Source organism: Carlito syrichta, unplaced genomic scaffold (assembly GCF_000164805.1).
Source record: "Carlito syrichta isolate Samal-C Ts95f unplaced genomic scaffold, Tarsius_syrichta-2.0.1 Scaffold123684, whole genome shotgun sequence".
NCBI lineage: Eukaryota > Metazoa > Chordata > Mammalia > Primates > Tarsiidae > Carlito > Carlito syrichta.
Window position 1 is genome coordinate 197,252 of NW_007067780.1, and position 15,957 is coordinate 213,208.

Below are 15,957 nucleotides of genomic sequence, written 5' to 3' on the forward strand. Positions count from 1 at the left end.
ATGACCCAGGAAGTGCATCTTTCTGCATGGTTTTTATCCACTGTAGCTTTCTGAAGAAGACTGTAGAAAAGAGACTTAGATATATGCAGAGGTCACCAGTTTAGAGATCATTCAGACTGGACGAAGGATAAAGTGCCAAGATTGAATGTGCAGATTGTTGTATGTATTATCAGTATTTTTTTCCTAAGAAAAATCTTACTCTCCTTTGTGAGTAAATGCCTCAACGTCTTGTCAGTAAGGTGGCAACTTTTTAACAGCCTTCAGCATGTGAGAGGCAATCTCAAACTCTGAGCAAGCTGCCTCTCTCCTTTCTGGTGTCTTAAATCAAGAAATAGTTTAACAAGGCCAAGGGAAAGCAAGGCTTGTTTATCTTCCTTTCCTCTTATTTAATGAGGTAAAAACAGGCAATGCACTCTTCACATATCAAGCTGTTAGAGCTCAGTAGTAGCTGTTGGCCCTGGTTTGGGGTTAATATGGTAGCTTGCAGAGTTCCCCTTGTTGGCACTACCACCCTCCAGAGCTGTGCCGCCGCCAGTGGGAGCAGGGGCTTTTCCTCAGTGGGTTCCAGTTTGCATCCAACATGATCTTAGCAACTCTGAGCCTCCAGCAGAGCACTGAAGTCCTAAGGAGAGAATAGGTACTATGCAAGAGATGGTTGTCCTTAATGCCAACAAATGGATTGTGTGTGTGTGCCTGGTGTGCTGTTTACTCTCAACTCTTTGTACAAATACAGTTGTCCTAAAGGCCTTTCCCCTTCCTGCCTAGAAGGAGAAGATGGGTTGTGTATTTTATTCAACCTGCTGTCTGCATCAGAATTGGAGAAGGTACCTGGATCCTGTGGACTGCCACTGCTGGCTGCCTCCTCTGTGACTCACCATAAAGAGCATTTTGACAAAGATAGACGACTTGGAACAGGGCATGTCCTGTCGGGGATGCTTCTGCCAACAAGGAAATGGCATGGAATCAAGTGGGAAGATGTGTTGTTTATTTAAACAGTACCAAAGTGCATTCTTCAATGTATGTTTGCCTGCTTGAGGCGAGGCCCAAGTTGCAAATACAGTAAAGGAAACTCATGAGAGTGAATGTGTGTTTCTAGTCAATGTCTTGTCTCTGGAAGGCAATCCTGCACAAGAACACAGGGTCGGCTTGGATAGTGTGCTGTCTAGTTTTCAGTGCTGTCTTTGCTCTGGGAAAGACTCCATGTTGAATATCTTGCTTTGGCATTCAGAATGTGGGGGAGATGAGGAGCTGGGACGGGGCTCCCATGTCTTTTGAAGTAGGTTACCTTGAGTTTCCACAGGTTTACTGTGCCATTCTCCCATTCAACTATTTGTACTTCTAATGAAGGCACCAAGAAAGAGTCTGAGTAAAGAATGGATGTGCAGGATAGCATATCTTTGCACATTTGGGCTGTACTCAGAATATCTGATTTTTAAAAATACCCCTTTTTGGAACATCGTTCAAAATCCCCTTGGCATCGGTTTCTCATCCAGCAGAACAAATATACCCCTGTTCCATCGAAACTTGGAAAAGAATGCACGGTACCCACTCTTTTGTCCCGTGCATCCACACTTTATTGCTACTGGGCAGGGCACCAGGTAATGCCCAGCCAGGGAGAGGAGGTCCTGATGAGCTTCCTGCTCAGCGACCAACAAGCTGGTCAAACACAGCTCTGAGGCCCACATCCGGACCAGCTGGCCTGAGGCAGAGAGCCCTTGGGGAGGCCTGGGGTGCAGCCCTGTGCAAGTCCTAGCCTTTCGAGTCGCTGGTCACGGGCTCCTGGCAGAACTCATCCATGAACTCCAGGAAGCGGCCGAACTTGGGCTGGCCCTCACTTAGAGCCGGGCGGGCTGGGGGCAACGGGGTGGCCCCAAACACCGTCTGCAGAGAGCTGCGCACCAACCGCCGGTAGCGTGCCCGAAACTCCTTCAGCAGCCGTTTGGCCTCCAGGTACTGCTTCTGGTTCATCAGCCGCTGCTCAGTCCGCCGGTGCAGGACAGCACCTGCGGGGAGAGAAGCCCAGGGACACCAAGTTCTCCCTGGTTCCTACCCAGCCTGAAGCAGTGGCTTGGGCCCAGAGACCCCCTAGAAAGTGGGGTGGCATGGAAGAGGATGTTAAGGGGGCTGAAAATGACCTATTCAAGCTTGGGGTGCAGGAAGTCAACCTTGGTTCAGGTCCTTAACATGCTGTGTGACTTTAGGCAACTCCCTGCCTCACTCTGGGTCTCTGCGTCCTGGTCTGCACAAAGCAAGGACTGGGGCAGACGCTCTCTCAGGGCCCTTCCTGCTCTGGCGTAAGCCCTGTCCTTTGCCTTATGCCAGCAGATGAATCAGTTGCCGGATCCTGGGTTCTGGCAGCTGCAGCAGAGCCATACCTAGGGGAGCCTCTGTAATGTTCCGGGGGTCCCGCATGCGAAGGAGGATGTCATCCAGCAGCTGGGTTCGAGTCTTCCGAGGGGGCGGAATTGGGATCCTTCGCGCCTGACAGAAGACGAGAAAGGCGGGTGTTGTCCTGGGATTATGCTCAGGCTTTCCTGGCCTCCCCTCAGCAACAGGCAGGGAGCACTTGGTGGCACTGGGAATGCATGGCCCTCAGAGGGTCCCAAGGTGACAGCCACATCCGTATCCTGGGGGATCCTGAGGGACCACTTGCATACTCAGTGAGCCGGATGTTTACCTGTTTCTCTCTGGAAACATAGGGCTTCTGAAGTGTATCCAGCTTGGGTTTGGAGGAGCGATACAGGAGTGGGTACTTCAGCATGTGCTGCAGGGCCTGTGCATTCTTCTGGATTCCTAGGGCAAGAAGGCAAGATGGTGTCAAGGCACTTCTCCCAGATGCCTCTCCTGATTTTGTCATTCCCTAGTCTCATAGCAGCTATAGACAAAAGGATCTGAAAGTCTGCAAGAAGAAAGCACTGCTCCCAGGTCTCTCCCTGATCCATTCCAGTGCTTGAAGTTCCATCATTCTTCAGTGAATAATTGTCCCATATGAGCACAGATCCTAAGGGAAAATTGGAATGGGGAAAAGGGCTGGCCCCAATGTGGCCCCATTATACCACAGGGGCTGACACCCAAGAGGGCCCAACTGAGTGCCAGTTTCTTTGAAAGCACAAATACCATTAACAAAGCAGTTTTAGGGACTCAGAGAAGAATCTGTCTCCTTTGTCTCAAACCAAATAAGGAGAATTTTGGATGTTCATTTTGGGACTTAACTGGGCTGGGAAGAGCTAAAGAATCTGGCCAGCCTGGAAATTTGTTCATCAAACCTTTCCTGAGGAGAGATTTTCCATCCATAGGTAGCCCAGACCAGCTGGAATCTCTGAACAAGTTGTGGCTCCCCATAAGCCAGTGAAGACTCAACCCAGGCCAAGGGTCCCAACATGTAGAGCTTCAAACCAGGATACCCTAAAGAGCCCTTTGAGAGACATTTAGACAGAGGACAGCACCCTGGCTGGGAAAAGAAGGCTCGGTCCTGACTTGATCTGGGCTGTGGAGAAGGGTCCCTTGCCCTGGAGCAAGGATATACCCCCCATACCCTTTGGCTCAATGAAGGCTGGATCAGGCTTGGCTGTCAGCAGCTCTTCATAGCCATGGTACTTGCTGGGAAGGGAGGCAGATAGGAGCCTCCTCCGAGTCCTCTTCACCTCTCTGGGTGCTATTGGTGGTCTCCTTTGGTCTTTTTCTTTCACCTCTAAATCATCCCTATGGATGATGGAGGAAGGAAGCTCACTCACCTGTGTGCAAGAAGAAAACACATTCATTCCATGAATACTTCTGAGCATCAGCTCTGTGCTGGTCAGCACGCTGGGCCCTGTTAAGGCCAAGACCAAGACTGGGATGGAAGGAGGCAGATATGAAAATAGACCACATACCTTGATAAATGCTGTTAACAGAAGGGAGCTTAATGGTTTGGGGTGGTCTCAGAAGTTCGAAGTCCCAACCCAGCTAGGAAGCTCCCTTGGAGGAAGTAATGCCTTAGCCTCAGCTAAGTCTTAAAGAGCTAGGAGAAATATCCTCTGGTAGAGGTGGAGAGAGGGGTGGATTGCAAGTAATGAGAAAGGATGACTGTTTCAGGCAAGGAACATCATGAGCAAAAGTGTAAAGGTAAGATATAGGAGTATTTATGGGGAACTAAAGATTGGTATGGTTAGAATATGATGTGAAGAGATAGCAACTGGGGTCATAAGCAGGCCCAGATCAGGAAGGACCTTTAAATGCCAAGCTGAGGATGTTTGTTTTGTATTTTCCTTATCTTGATTCTAAAGGCAAGCCATGAAGAATTTTAGCCTACCCTAATGGTTTTATAAGAAATATGAAATCTGTATTTTTACGTAGGAATGTAGTTATGTCCTTTATTAAAATGGCTGACTTGCTGGGCATAGTGGTACATAGTAGCTGGGCATAGTCCCAGCTACTGAGGAGGCTAAGGCAGACGAATTGCTTGAGCCCAGGAGTTTTCTGCTATAATGTGCTATGCCCATCTGGTGTCCACAGTAAGTTCAGCATCAATATGGTGACCTCCCAGGACTGGGGAATCATGAAGTTGCCTAAGGAGGTATGAACTGGCCCAGGTCAGAAATGGAGCTGATCAAAACTGTGCTGATCAGTAGTTGGATTATGCCTGTGGATAGCCACTGCAGTCCAGCCAGGGCAACACAGAGAGACTCTATCTCTTTATTAAAAAGAAAAACAAAAAGACTCAAGAAGAAATAGAAAGTCTGAACAGACCTACACCAAGTAAAAAGGTTGAATCAGTAACTTTAGAACTTACCACAAGGACCAAATGGTTTCACTGGTGAATTTTATCAAATGTTTAAAGAATAATTAATAACAGTCCTTCACAAATTCTTCCACAAATTAAAATAGTGAATACTCCCTGAGGTCAGTATTACTCTGAAACCAAAGCTAGAGAAATATATCACAAGAAAGGAAAAATACAGACCAATATTACTTATAACTATAAATGCAAAAATCTTCAAAAAATATTAGCAAACTAAATTCAGCAACATATAAAAAGTATTATACACTATGACCAAGAGGGATTTATCCCAGGAATGCAAGGTTGGTTTAACGCCCAGAATCAACATTATACATTATGTCAACAGAATAAAGGACTGAAATCATATGATCATCTCAAGAGATAAAGAAAAAGCATTTAAAAAACCCAACACTCCTTCATGATATAAAACACTCAATAAACTAGGAATAGAAAGAATCTTCCTCCACACAATAAAGGGCATCTATGGGAAACCCAAAGCTAACATTATAATTAATGGTAAACGACTGAATGCTTTCCCTCTAGGAATAGAAACTAGATAAGGATGTCTGGTCTTGCTATTACTCAACATTATACTGGAGGTTATAGCCAGGGGAATTAGGCAAAAGAAAAAAAAATTTACAAGATTTTTTTTTCCCCTGAAAAACAAGGTGACTCATAATTAATTGTATTTCTTTGGCTGCTGGGAGCTTAGAATTGCATTTTGACAATACACCTTTATAATGAGAGCAGCAGTACATGATATGCATGTTTAAGTTACAGAGTTACACTTGTATTTATTAGTTCCTTTACTGTCCTTATTTTCCTTTCATCTAACTCTCAATTGTTTTTAATACTTTTGTTTATATTCTGCATTGTTCTAAAAATGTTCTGAGATAGTTCATAAAGATACCTTTATACTGTATGAATTTATGTCACTATAAGTCCATCTATGGAATAAAGAAAGAGATGGATGGAGAGTCAGACACAAATGCATGGATGGATGAACATCCTGGAAAAATGTGGCAGTGGGAAGACGGAAAGTGTAAAATCAGAAGCAGGGAGATCAGGGAAAGGGATGTCGAATGATACAGTTCAAGGAGCCATGCCAACTCTTCTATCCTTCTATTTCCCTTTCCTATATGCCACCCTTCAGCTGCACTGATGCTGAACATTTGTAGTTTCTGCATATACCATTTTCATTTCCATCCTCTAGTCCCTGTTTCATGCTGTTCCTTCTGCCCAAAATGTCCTTGCTGCCATATCTTCACCTTGTTAATTCCTACTGAGCCTGCAAAACTCAGCTCATATGAACCTTTTCCAGGATGCCCTCCTGGTCTGGGGCAGAGGCATTCCGTCTTCCTTCAGGCTCTCAGCTGCTGAGTTTCCCTCAATCTCAGAGCTGATTACATGATTGCATGTATTGTTCCTGTCTATGCTTCCCATTAGTCTGAGAGCACCCTAAGGGCAGGAGCTTGTCTGATCCATCTGTGTTGCCAGGATCCAGAGGCAGCATCCAAAGCCAGCTGACCTTAAGTAGACAGGCAGAGGCAGCAGCAAACCCTTTTGAAAAACTGGTCAGAACCACACCCCATTAGACTCAGATCTTGTTTGTGCCACAGGAACATAACTTGTCCTCATGGATATCCCTATCCATAGCCTTGGGTCAGAGGTTCTCCCGGAAGAGGCTTATAAGCCCTGCCAAGGGTGCCGACTTCTGGTTTCCAGACCTGCCATGTGCTTGCTCTCAGCTGCCCACAGAAGTCCAGCCTGCTAAGGGGTTTACAGGAACCCATGCAAGCTGAGGGCAGTTGGATACAGGTACCTGGGTCAGAAAGATGGACTCTGTGCTCTTGGTGTCCTCATCTGATGGGTGCTCTGGGTGGATGGCTGTGTCACTCGGGCGTGACGCAGTCTCTTCAGTGTGCACAGTGGAGTCAGAGCAGATAGGAGGCATTGGCACGAAGGTCCGGTGAGACAGAGAAAGGCTTTCCAGGTCCTCAGCAGGCATCTCTGGATCCAGGTAGGCCCTTCTGGCAGTGGGCAGCTCTTCAGTCAGCCCTGCCTCTGACTCCAGCATATCCCTTGAGGGAGACTTGCTTGTGGTCACATGTGGCTGATGGAGCAGCAGAGGCTGCTTCGGCACCTTTGGGACCTGGGTTTTTATCTGTCATGGGAGAAAGGTAGATTGAATTTGCTTCCTAATCAGGAGTCCCTCCTCCTGGGCCTAACCATCTTAGGCCACCTGTGCAACAGTCATGGTACTGGGTAAGGACGGAAATCATACATGATGGGTATCTATAATGTCCCCCATGTGTGACCTAAGTTGTTGTATTTATACTTCAAAACTACCCAGGGCATAATTAGTTCATTTTATAGATGAGGAAACTAGAGCTCAGAGAGGTAAACTGAGTTGTCCAAGGTTACAGAGTGGTTCAGCGGTAGAGCCTGGATTACTGACTGATTCCAGCCCTGGGCTCCAGACCTCAAGCCACAGCCCTGCTACATCACTCTGGCTCTCAGCAGCCTCACTCTTCAGAGCAAGGTTTAACATGGTGCTTTTGACTTTCCCCAGGACTCCTAGAAGGGGGTGTTGGGGGATGGTCCTATATTTTCTGGAAGATGGAAGCACAGGCCCCTTTCAGAATGCTGGTCCCTGTACTTTATAGAAAGATCCAAAAGACAGACTTCTCTAGGGTTCAGGACTAAAGACATGACTTGTTTCCTGGTGGACTGCTCCATTTCCTTATTTAGCAAAAGCCTGTCAACAATCTCTCCCTCCATCTTTGCCTCAGCTGCCCCGTGTACCTCAACTGGACATAGTTCTTTCTCCTCTCCCTATTTACATGGCAGATTGTCTTTTATTCTTTGTCAAAGGTATTTGGTCCACTTATATCTGCACTTTTATAGACTGTATTGTGTAGTGGAAAGATCCCAAGCACTGTAGTTAGAAAAATGTGTGCTGGAATACAATTCTGACCTTTGAAATTCCATTTCCTTCTTGTAAAATGGGAGAATAGTCCCTTCCCTGCCTCTGTCATAGAGTTCTGCCAAATGAAATGATGTGTGCAAATGTACTGAGGAGTTCAGAGGATGCCTTTTGTGAGATAATTATTATTAAGAAAATATTTCGGCCAGGCGTAGTGGCTCATGCCTGTAATCCCAGCACTTTGAGAGGCTGAGGTGAGAGGACTGTTTGAGTCTAGGAGTTTGAGATCAGCCTGGGCAACACAGCAAGACCTCATCTCTTAAAAAAAAAAAAATTAGCTGGGTGTGGTGGTGCATGCCTATAATTCTAGCTACTCAGGAGGCTGACACAGGAAGATCACTTTGAACCCAGAAGTTGAAGGCTGTGGTGAGCTGTGATCATGCCACTGCACTCCAATCTAGACAACAAAGAAAGATCCTGACTCAAAAAAATAAATAAATAAGTAAAATAAAAAGAAGGAGAGACAGAAAATATTTCCTTTCTGAAAATTTGTAAAGCCTCAGCGTTTAGATGGAGCCTAAGGGACCCAGCGTCTTTTTTCAGAACCCATGCCACAGGGGAACAGGCAGCACCATGCCTCAATATCTAAAACACTGAGTGCCATCCTTTGGCAGCTGATGGGAAAGGGGCAACATGCATCCCTCCTTCCCACAGTTCTGGGTGGAGGAGTGCTGGAGGGAATGCTCTTTTTCTATCCCACCACTACTTTCCTGGCCCCTTGCCAGGAAGGAACAGCTAACCACATTGGCCAGAGGTTGATGTCACTGGGTCCTGCTTCCCTGGCGGCTGGATCACCAGTCATCAAGAGCAGGCTGTTTTATCCCTCACTTTTGTCCTCATAAGCAAAGGGCTCACAGAGCTTCTTGGTTACAGGCCTGCTCTGGCAGGTTCTCCCTTTGCCTCTTGTTTTGCCATGCCTAGGTATGAGGGGAAGGCCTGAGGCCTTTGTCCATGTAACTGAGTGAGTAAAAGGCCCAGGGGTCCAATCTGTGTCTCTAGTCCCAATTCTATATGCACACCAGGACATGCAGGCATCATCCCCAGTATGGATTCTGTACTAAGCCACATTCTCCAGTCTAGCCTAGAGGATGTTGCCTAGATGAACAAAGCACCGACTTGTTTCTCATTTGGCCATTTCTGTTAACCCAATTCTGCCAAACAGAACCTTGGATGGAAGGAGAGCTGAGGGGTCTCCCGGGCCCCACCACTAACTTTGAAAAAGTTAGTTCACGTCTCTCTGGCCTCTCCTCATCTGATGTGAGGATTCTGTGACAGCATAAGTGCCAGTGCTCAGCAGAGTACTGGCCATGGGTGCTCTGTAAAGTGGAGAGAGGATTCTGTACACCAGGGATCCCCAACCCCTGGGTCATGGACTGGTACTAGTCCATGGCCTGTTAGGAACCGGTCTGCGTAGTAGGAGGTGAGTGGCGGGTGAGTGAGCAAAGCTTCACCTATATTTACAGTCACTCCTTATCACGCACATTACCTCCTGAGCTCTGCCTCTTGTCAGATCAGCAGCAGCATTCGATTCTCACAAAAGTGTGAACCCTACTGTAAACTGCGCATGCGAGGGACCTAGGTTGTGCACCCCTTATGAGAATCTAATGCCTGATGACCTGAGGTGGAGCTGAGGAGGTGATGCTAGCGCTGGGGAGCAGCTGCAGAAACAGATTAACATCAGCAGTGAGGTTTGACTGCACATCACCCCCACCCCATCCATGGAAAAATCGTCTAACATGGAATCGGTCCCTGATGTCCAAAAGGTTGAGGACCACTGCTGTACACAGCATCCAGCTTGCTCTGATTCTGACCCCTCCCTAGGTGGCTGATGGGAAGGGAAGTAGTAGATCCTTAGAGGAGGCAACAGACAAGGGGGAAGGTGATGGAAGCCTTGGGATTTCTGTCTACTTCTGACTTTAAATTCTTGCTCTGGTCATCTGAGGACTTACGACAAGAGTTTGACTGGACAGAGGCAGGCTGTAGAGTGGGTGGCAAGGGAGTAACTGTATTTAAGTTTTGGAATCAGCAATGCTTAGTCAAGTTTTTGGCGGGAGAAAGACTATAAAACTCAGGAGGGAGGAGCATTTCATGGAAATATTTGAAATTCTTCCAATGAAAGAGGAATTTGCCTTACTTTATGGCATCCCAAAAGGCAAATCTAACAGCCTGGCTGGGAGAGTGTCAAAGGAGGCAGACAGATCTCAACATAGGGAAATGCTTCCTTAAAATTTAGGCAGGAGCTGGTATTCTAGTCCTGGCCCAGCCATTCTTAATTACTGTAGGTGACTATAACTTGTATTGGTATGAGTTTGGGGAGTTAATATATTTTCATATCTGTTGTTTCATCCAATCCTTTCAGCAGCTCTGAGGTTTTAGAGTTGAGAAAACTGAAGCTCACAGAATGAAATTCTTGCCCAAAGTCAGGGAACTATGGAAAGTGATAGAGCCAGGCTCATTAGAAGACATCATTGCTGATTTCTCCCCATTCTCCATAGCTCCTTCTCTAGGCTTTTCTCTATTAAATCAGGAGGTGAGACTCAGAGACCTCCAAGGCTCCTCCCTACTCTTAACTTTGACTGTCTTGTCCCTCCTGGTTACATATGTATCTCACAGAGAAAGGAAAGAAGGCAATCCTGACCCTAATGGAGAGACTGCAGGCGCTGTGGGAGAGAGCGGATCTACCACCAGGTTAGTTTATGTGCATCACAATAGGTTCCACTCCTTGTGGGGGAAGTCCTGCCTTGGAAGCCTCACCTTCCGTGATTCCTTCCGAGGCATCAAAATGTGATGCCTGGCCTTTACTGTCTTCCTTCGAATTAAGCGGATACCTAGTCGCTCCTGGAGGAAGCTCTTGAGCAGTGGAGGGACCCCTGGTGCCATGATGGGAAAATAAGATTATTAGCAGCTAAACTTTATACTGGGACTTACTTTGTGCCAGACACTATTCAAATTGCTTTACTTGTATTAATGCAACTTATTTAATTCTCATATCAACCTTAGCAGGTAGGTACCATATTGTTTCAATAGGCAAGGAAACTGAGGCACAGTGAGCTTAAAGAATTTACCCAAGGTATCAGAGAGAGTGTGGAGCAAGGATTAGAACTACATTGGTGTCACTCGAGGGCCCAGGACTCTAGAATGCCTCCAGCTTGTGTCTTGGACAGTAGGCTCCCTGCTGACACTGCATGGCTACATTCAGTGTGCTCTGGGAGGTTCCTACAGTTGGCCTGTACCTTAGCTGGGAGGTAGGAAATGGGTCACAACAGACCTGCTCCACAAAGCAGGGTGCAGCTTAAACATGGGATCTAGATAACCCAGTATTCCACTCCCAACTCAAAACTCTTTCTTGCCATGTGGGCTTGGGCAGATCATAAATTTCCCTGAGCCTCAGTTTCCACCACTGTCCACGGGGACAATAGTGCCTGCTTCACAGGACAGGATGAGCTGGTACAGAGCTCTTCTCCATTCCCCAATGTACCAGGAACCTCCCCCACAGGGCAGAATCCAGAGCTTGGCATGGATAAGGTAGGGCTGTTCCTCGGGCACTGGGTTGGGGAGGCAGGTTTGCGGGTACCATACCTCGTGTATGGGCCACCAGAGGGTTGTTGTGAAAGATGAGCTCACAGAGAGACGGGAAGAGAGCGGCTGGTAGGACAGCTTCCTCCTTTGCGATCTGTAACGAATGCAGGAGAGACCATCAAGATGCCACTACCCCTCACCGCTGTCAGGTACGTCTAGGCCCATACACTTGCTAGGATTGGGGTAGGATTGGGGAAAAGATGCTGCTGTAGACTGGACTCACTGCTGGGCAGAGCCTTATGCCTACAATGTTGCCTGCTCGGGTCCAGAATGCCTTGCCCCTTCTGTCTGGAATTCTACTGTCACAGTCTCATGTTTGAGAGTTAAGGATTTTTCTCCCTTCTCTAAGCTGGAGGTGTAGTCTATATCTATATCAAATATTGGGATGTTGGCAGCAGAACAGAACAAGCACATAAAGCACTTGTCTCACAGAGTCTGGAAGCTTCGCAGGACATTGACTTCAGGATTCAATTTGTCTCGACATTTCACCTTCCTCAAAGCAAACCTCTACACATCCCACCAGTGTGTCAACAACATTGCTGATGGCCTCTTTCACTGGGGCCACTGCTGGGCAGTGATCTGGGGAGGGGTGGGGACCAGAGGTCAGGGGCCCATACATCTAAGGCCTAGTAAATGAGGTGGTAAGGGAGACCTTATGGCTGCCTGGGATCCAGAGACTTCCCTGTGAAGCCAGCCTGCAAGTAGTGGCTTATTGGCCAAGCCAGCCTCTGAAGGGCAAAAGAAAACACAATCCTTGTTCAGCAGAGTGCCTGGGACACCTGGGAACTAGCTTAGGGGGAATATCTATTAGCAGTGGAAAAGAATCAGGGCCATCGGTCTCAGAAGGGCCAAGAGTAGGGTAGTGGCCTATCAGACCTGGACACACTGAAAGTGTTGGATCGGATGTGGGACCCATAGAAGGCGCTTAGCCAAGGGCCGAAGAGGGCGGGCATGTCAGTGTGGCTCTCTCCAGAGCCTTAATGGTAGCAACTAATTTCTCTTTCATTTTTATTCATTTCCCAACTGTCTAGTGGGAAACAAGCATTGAAGAAAAAGCAACACCAGGGAGAGTATATATACAATGTGATAAGTGCCCCAACAGGGAAAGGCAGGAAGAGTTAGGATGACCCAACCTAGTCAAAGAAGAGAAGGTGTCCCTGAGAGCTGAGGGAGGGGTAGGGTGTGACTAGTGAATGCAGTAGGGGTGGAATGTGTGACATGGACAACTCTATTAGCCCAAACCATTCTCTCTACCTCTAGCACACAGCTCGATTATATCTCCCAGCCTCCCAGGCAGTTGGGTGTGGTCCAAGGATTCAGTTCTGGCTGCTGCAACTCGAATAGAATCGATAAATGCTACTTCAGGCACACCCCATACAAAACCTCCTGCACTTGCTCTGTTTTCCTCCCTCTGACACACTCCCCCTGCCCACCCATCTACCCACCAGATACATACGTTCCATCCAATAAAGTACTCTGAAGACCCAATGAGATGACAGCATAGCCAGAGGGGAATTGGGTCTCTGAATAATCATGTGGAAGGCCGCCTGCCAACCAAGAGTATCCACAATGGGCTTTGTAAAAGCAATCAATACACTTGGGTTGTATTAAGTGATTGAGATGTTTAAGTTTGTTACAGAAGCTAGTATTGCTTTAATTCAGAGAGGAAGTGTTCTGGCCAAAGAGAACAATGTGTTAAAGGCCCAAAGCCTGCTGGAGGGATTTAAGAGGGCTCCTGGTGCAAAATGAGACTGGAGATGCAAGTAGGGACGGGACCAAAGGTAGTTAAAGCTTTTGGTACTTAGAGAACCCATTCTATGGATTTTAGAAATATGAGGACCTAAGTTTGATAAGACGTGATGATGGATTAGATATGGGTGGGACATGGAGAAGGGCTGTAAAGGAGAGAAATATCAAGGATGACAACCAGGTTTTGGTTTGAGTAACTGGATAGATGATGGAGCTTTTCACTCAGATAGAGAATAATGGAAAACATAAAATTCGAAGAGAAAAATCATTAATTTACTTTGGATATGTGTATGTTGGAGGTATCTTTGAGACCTCCAAGTAGAGATGTCAAGTAGGCAGTTGGACACACTGGTCTGGAATACAGAGGAGAGGTCTGCATTGGAGTTATAAATTTGTGGGTCACTGTTCGTGGGTCAGTGTATATCTGAAGTCATTCCTAGGGAGAGAGGAGAGAGTGAGAGGAGAAAAGGGACTAGGAATGGGCCCTGAAGGACTCCAACATTCGATCTTCTAGACCAGAAATCAGCAAACCTTTTCTGTCAAGGACCAGATGGTAAATGTTTTAGGCTTTGCAGACCATACAGGCTCTGTGGCAACTACTCAGCTTTACTACTGATGCACAAAAGCAGCCACAAACAACTTGCAACAAATAGGTTTGGTGACTCTTTTCTAATGTAACTTTATTTGTAGACTCAGAAATCTGAATTTCATATAATTTTAATGTGTCATGAAATATTATCCTTGTTTTGATTTTTTCAACTATTTATTTATTTAGTCTGGATCTCACTCTTACCCAGGCTGGAGAGCGTGACATGATCATGGCTCACTGAAGGCTCCAGCTTCTGGGCTCAAGTGATCCTCCTGTGTCAGCCTCTCAAGTAGCTGGAATTACAGTTGTGTGCCACCACAACTGGCTAATTTTTTTACTTAATTTTTGGTAGAGATGAGGTCTTGCTATGTTGTTCAGTTTGGCCTTGAATTTCTGGCCTCAAGCAATTCACCTACCTTGGCCTCACAAAATGCTGGGATTACAACAGGTATGAGTCACTATGCCTGGCTTTTTTAACCATTTAAAAATCTAAAAATCACTCTTAGCACACAGGCTGTCCCTAAACCAGGGTAAACAAATACAGCACATGGGTCAAATCTGACCCACAATGTATTTAATAAAGTTTCATTAGAAGAAGCCTTTCTCATTCATTTATATATTGCCTTTTGTCCCATAAGCAGAGTTCAGTAGTTGCAACACAGTAAATATTTATTAGCCAGCCCTTTACAAAAAGTTTGCTGAGCTCTTTCTTATCTAGACTCCAGAGGAGGAGGAAGAAGCTACATAGGTGCCTAATATCTGTTGATAAATGACTACAATGGTGGTCAAAGTGGTTGCAGAGTCTCCTGTGTGCAAATCAAGGGGTCAATGGGTGATATAGAATTTAATTTTGTCAGGATGCAAGATTACATCCACCCAAACCAGATAATTAGAAAGTTGAAGAAAGTTACAATTTAAATTGATAAAAACTTGATACCCAGGGCATGTGTATCATATTTTCTGTGAAATTGAGTCCTAGCTGAAAGACATGGGTTTAGGAATCTGGTTGATGGCAGCAAGTAGAAACTAGCCATCAGGATAGCCTATTTCTTGTAGGGTGAGTTGAATGCCTCTGGAAATATATTCAGGTTCCAATGGCAATTTTAAATGTCTGCTCAGTCTCACTGGGTGAAGGAGAATATAATAATTTGTCAAATTTTGAAATAAATAAGTATTAAAGAGTAAGTGAAAGTGATTATTTTAATTTTGACCCAAAAATGTCTAGATTTCTGGCCAGGCACAGTGGTTCACGGCTGTAATCCCAGCACGTTGGGAGGCTGAAGTGACAGGATTACTTGTGTCCAGGAGTTCAAGACCAGCCTAGACAACACAGCAAGATCTCGTCTCTATAAAAACATAAAAATAAAAAAAAATTAGCCAGGCATGGTGGCATGCACTTGTACTCCCAGCTACTTAGAGGAGGCTGAGGCAGGAGGATAGCTTGAGCCCAGGAGTTAGAGGCTGTGGTGAGTCATGATCATATAACTGCACTCCAGCCTGGGCAACAGAGTCAGATCCCGACTCAAAAAAAAAAAAAAAAAAATTCCTAGTTTCTGGGTGAATATTCTAGATGCATACATTCTATTTGAAGACAGAATTGATTTTAAAGTTTGTAACTTTAATAAATTGAATACTGATTACAATACAGGTAGTTATATTCCTTGACAATCAAAACATCATTTATTTTTCTAACAAACTTATTGTATCAGGTAATATTCGAGATGATGAGGATATAGATATAAGCAAAACAAAGCTCCAGCACTCAAAAAATTACATTTTGGTAGTAGACAACTAATAACAGACAAACAGATATATAATGTGTTGGGTAGAAACTGTCATAAAGAAAAATATTTAAAAACTCAAGTGTGAAAGTAGAAAAATGGAAAGTGCTGCTCCAACCTTAGCCACAAGAAAAACAACCATATAACCTATAACATTATAACTTTTCTGACTCCAACTGAGAGCCAAGGTCTCAGGACAGTCACATGGCCTGAAACCTAAGGAAAGACTGGACCCTCCAAGGAAAGATGGGACACAGACTTTGGCTTACCTGTGACAGATTATGGCACATGTGAATGGCACACAAGCATTTAAGAAAAAATCAAGCTGGGCTCGGTGGCTCAGCCTGTAATCCGCGCCTTTGGGAGGCTGAGGTGAGTGGATTGCCTGAGCTCGGGGTTCGAGACCCGCCTGGGCAGCGAGACCTCATCTCTACAATAAATCAGAAAAAAAAATTATCCGGGCGTGGTAGCGCATGCCTGTAATTCCGGCTACTTGTAAGGCTGAGGCGGAAGG

The 15,957-nt window shown here is 45.8% G+C and overlaps 1 protein-coding gene across 1 annotated transcript; it reads right to left on the reverse strand.

The window, feature by feature from the left end:
- Positions 1-1,556: 1,556 nt before the first annotated feature.
- LOC103249876 (X-ray radiation resistance-associated protein 1-like) lies at positions 1,557-11,418 on the reverse strand (the record flags this gene model as incomplete). The annotated part of the gene is made up of 7 exons (XM_021707739.1): positions 1,557-2,003; positions 2,376-2,481; positions 2,678-2,793; positions 3,536-3,734; positions 6,582-6,923; positions 10,500-10,615; positions 11,325-11,418. Coding segments are annotated over 7 exons (1,227 nt in total), but the record flags the coding sequence as incomplete, so codon positions are not given.
- Between the last annotated feature and the right edge of the window lie 4,539 nt (positions 11,419-15,957).